At 53.5% G+C, this 3,143-nt stretch overlaps 1 protein-coding gene across 2 annotated transcripts in view; it reads right to left on the bottom strand.

Annotated features, from left to right (window-relative positions):
• Positions 1-410: 410 nt before the first annotated feature.
• plppr3b (phospholipid phosphatase related 3b) overlaps positions 411-3,143 on the bottom strand; it is a 7,965-nt gene continuing 5,232 nt past the window's right edge. For both annotated transcript variants that reach the window (XM_055047856.1, XM_055047864.1), the window contains exon 8: positions 411-3,143. This exon is cut by the window's right edge and continues 879 nt beyond it. In XM_055047856.1, coding sequence (XP_054903831.1) covers positions 2,742-3,143 — 402 coding nt within the window. In that variant the 3' untranslated portion in view covers positions 411-2,741.

Raw genomic sequence — 3,143 nt, forward strand, 5'->3', positions numbered from 1 at the left:
TGCTGCTCTAGATCTGCTGCTCTGGATCTGCTGCTCTAGATCTGCTGCTCTGGATCTACTGCTCTGGATCTGCTGCTCTAGATCTACTGCTCTGGATCTGCTGCTCTAGATCTGCTGCTCTAGATCTACTGCTCTAGATCTGCTTCTCTGGATCTGCTGCTCTAGATCTGCTGCTCTGGATCTACTGCTCTGGATCTGCTGCTCTAGATCTACTGCTCTGGATCTGCTGCTCTAGATCTACTGCTCTAGATCTACTGCTCTGGATCTGCTGCTCTGGATCTGCTGCTCTAGATCTGCTTCTCTGGATCTGCTGCTCTAGATCTGCTGCTCTAGATCTGCTGCTCTAGATCTGCTGCTCTAGATCTGCTGCTCTAGATCTGCTGCAGCGTGTTGCGGACAATGAGGCGCCGTCAGGCTGGAAGAACGTCTTTATTGTGACTCTTCATGCAGCAGCATCATCATCATCCTCACACGGCGTTACAGATGGAAACAGGATGAGATCACATGCAGCAGCAGGGACGCCTTGTCCACCTGTCCCCAGGGAGGTGAAGACGGACAGGTGGACGGGCTGAGCCCCGCCGCGAAAAGCAGCTTCACAATAAATCACTAGAGAACCACAGTCACGTGACTCAGGCCGAGCCGATCGACATCCGGCACCGAGCGCATTACCACAACCAGACGTTACCGTAGCGACCGAGCCGTTGCCCTGGCAACAAAGTCGTTGCCGTGGTGACATTATGATGTCATGAATGTGTTTGAGTTTATGTGTGAAGTTAAAGGAACATTTCTCCTCTGCATCAGTCGCCATGGCAACAGGCCCATCCAGGCAGGTGAGGGGTCACCTGTGGTCCCACTGCCATCTGCAGAAATGCACCACGACCGCTCAAACTACCAATGAGAGCCAGAGAGAGGGTCGTAGCGTTGCCAATCATGGTCACGAACATGCTGCTCATACCCTGCCTTGAACCTAAATGAATGTTATCATGGTGGCTATGCTAGCTGCATTGATGGCAGTGCATACACTCGAGTGATTGACAGCCGTACTACCCACCTCCTGGCTGTGATTGATAGTTTCTAACTGAGTAGTGTATTCTGTAGTTAGCACTGGGAACACTGGGAACACTGGGAACACTGGGAACACTGGGAACAGGCCGAGATTATCTGATGACAGTTTGAACAAAAACAGAAAAAAACAAACATTTTATTAAAGTTACAAACTGCAGCTTTAAGCTACTCATCATTTGGATCCAGAGTTCTGGTTCTGGTTTGCTCCACTTCCAGAGGAAATCATTTAGATTTCTGGATGTGACCTTTGACCTCAGACGCTGTTGATGGACGTTTCTATGTGTGAAAAGTCCAATACTGTGTCCAGATGTTGTACCGTCACCAAGGCCACCAGGCCAATAACTTTAACTGCAATAAAGCTAACAGATCCCTCGCTGACATCACTTCCTGTTAGCAGAGAAAAACAAAGCTGCTGCTGGTATCGTGACCCCGCTGACCCTGAAGTTCAGCTGCATTTGGTTCCAGTATGTTGGTCTCCAATATCGCAAAGGCGTTTCTGAGTCGATAACATTGAAACATTTTGCTGCCAACATTCATCATTTTTTCACCTGCTGGCAAAACAAACGATGCTCAGTCGAGCTGCTAACGTAGCAACACATGCTAACGTCAGTTTCAGTCAGAACCAAGCGGCCAATCAGGAGCAGCTCATGTCTGCATGACTCCTTCATGTCTCATTATTGGACAAATATGTTTTTATCAGCTAAAAGATTTTCTGTCAAATTATAAACCTGTTAGCTTTAGTGCTGTTAACATGGCCAAAACCCAGGTGTCTCTGTCCCCTCCAGGTGTCTCTGTCCCCTCCAGGTGTCTCTGTCCCCTCCAGGTGTCTCTGTCCTGTCCAGGTGACTCTGTCCCATCCAGGTGTCTCTGTCCCATCCAGGTGTCTGTCCCCTACAGGTGTCTCTGTCCCCTCCAGGTGACTCTGTCCCGTTCAGGTGTCTCTGTCCCGTTCAGGTGTCTCTGTCCCATTCAGGTGTATCTGTCCCCTACAGGTGTCTGTCCCCTCCAGGTGACTCTGTCCCGTTCAGGTGTCTCTGTCCCGTTCAGGTGTCTCTGTCCCATCCAGGTGTATCTGTCCCCTCCAGGTGTCTCTGTCCCCTCCAGGTGTCTCTGTCCCGTTCAGGTGTCTCTGTCATGTTCAGGTTTCTCTGTCCCCTCCAGGCGTCTCTGTCCCATCCAGGTGTCTCTGTCCCCTCCAGGTGTCTCTGTCCCCTCCAGGTGTCTCTGTCCCGTCCAGGTGACTCTGTCCCATCCAGGTGACTCTGTCCCGTCCAGGTGACTCTGTCCCATCCAGGTGTATCTGTCCCCTACAGGTGTCTCTGTCCCGTTCAGGTGTCTCTGTCCCGTACAGGTGTCTCTGTCCCGTTCAGGTGTCTCTGTCCCGTTCAGGTGTCTCTGTCCCCTCCAGGTGTCTCTGTCCCGTCCAGGTGTATCTGTCCCCTCCGGGTGTCTCTGTCCCGTTCAGGTGTCTCTGTCCCGTTCAGGTGTCTCTGTCCAGGTGTCTCTGTCCCCTCCAGGTGTCTCTGTCCAGGTGTCTCTGTCCCGTCCAGGTATCTCTGTCATGTTCAGGTGTCTCTGTCCAGGTGTCTCTGTCCCGTCCAGGTGTCTCTGTCCCCTCCAGGTGTCTCTGTCCAGGTGTCTCTGTCCCGTCCAGGTCTGGTCCTGATGTCTCAGGGTTAGGGTTTGGCTCCCTGTAAACTCTTGTAGTAGTTTTCCTGTTCAGTCTGGTTGCGGATTTCTCGATCCAGCAGAACTAGCACCGTTTTGCGTCTCATGGCCATTTCCTTAGGCTGAGCGTCCGCCACCATCTCCGCTAGGTGGGCGGGGTCGGCGGCAGGTGAGGCGGAACGGCGCGGGCAGAAGCTGCTGGCGCGGGCCGTCGGGTCCGACCCGGTCAGCCTGTTGAGGCCGTAGGATTCTCGTGGGTCGTCTCCATTGGACGCCGCGGCCCAATCCCAAGGGTTTCCGTTCCCGGCCGGGGCGAGTGGAGGGGGCGGAGTTTGCACAACAGGACGGTAGGCGCCGTGGGCGTCCACGGTGACGATGCCCGGCCCGTCTCGCTGGCGACAGGAATCGGT

The sequence above is a fragment of the Poeciliopsis prolifica genome, unplaced genomic scaffold (genome assembly GCF_027474105.1).
Source record: "Poeciliopsis prolifica strain line A6 unplaced genomic scaffold, Auburn_PproV2 SCAFFOLD002, whole genome shotgun sequence".
Taxonomy (NCBI): Eukaryota; Metazoa; Chordata; class Actinopteri; order Cyprinodontiformes; family Poeciliidae; genus Poeciliopsis; species Poeciliopsis prolifica.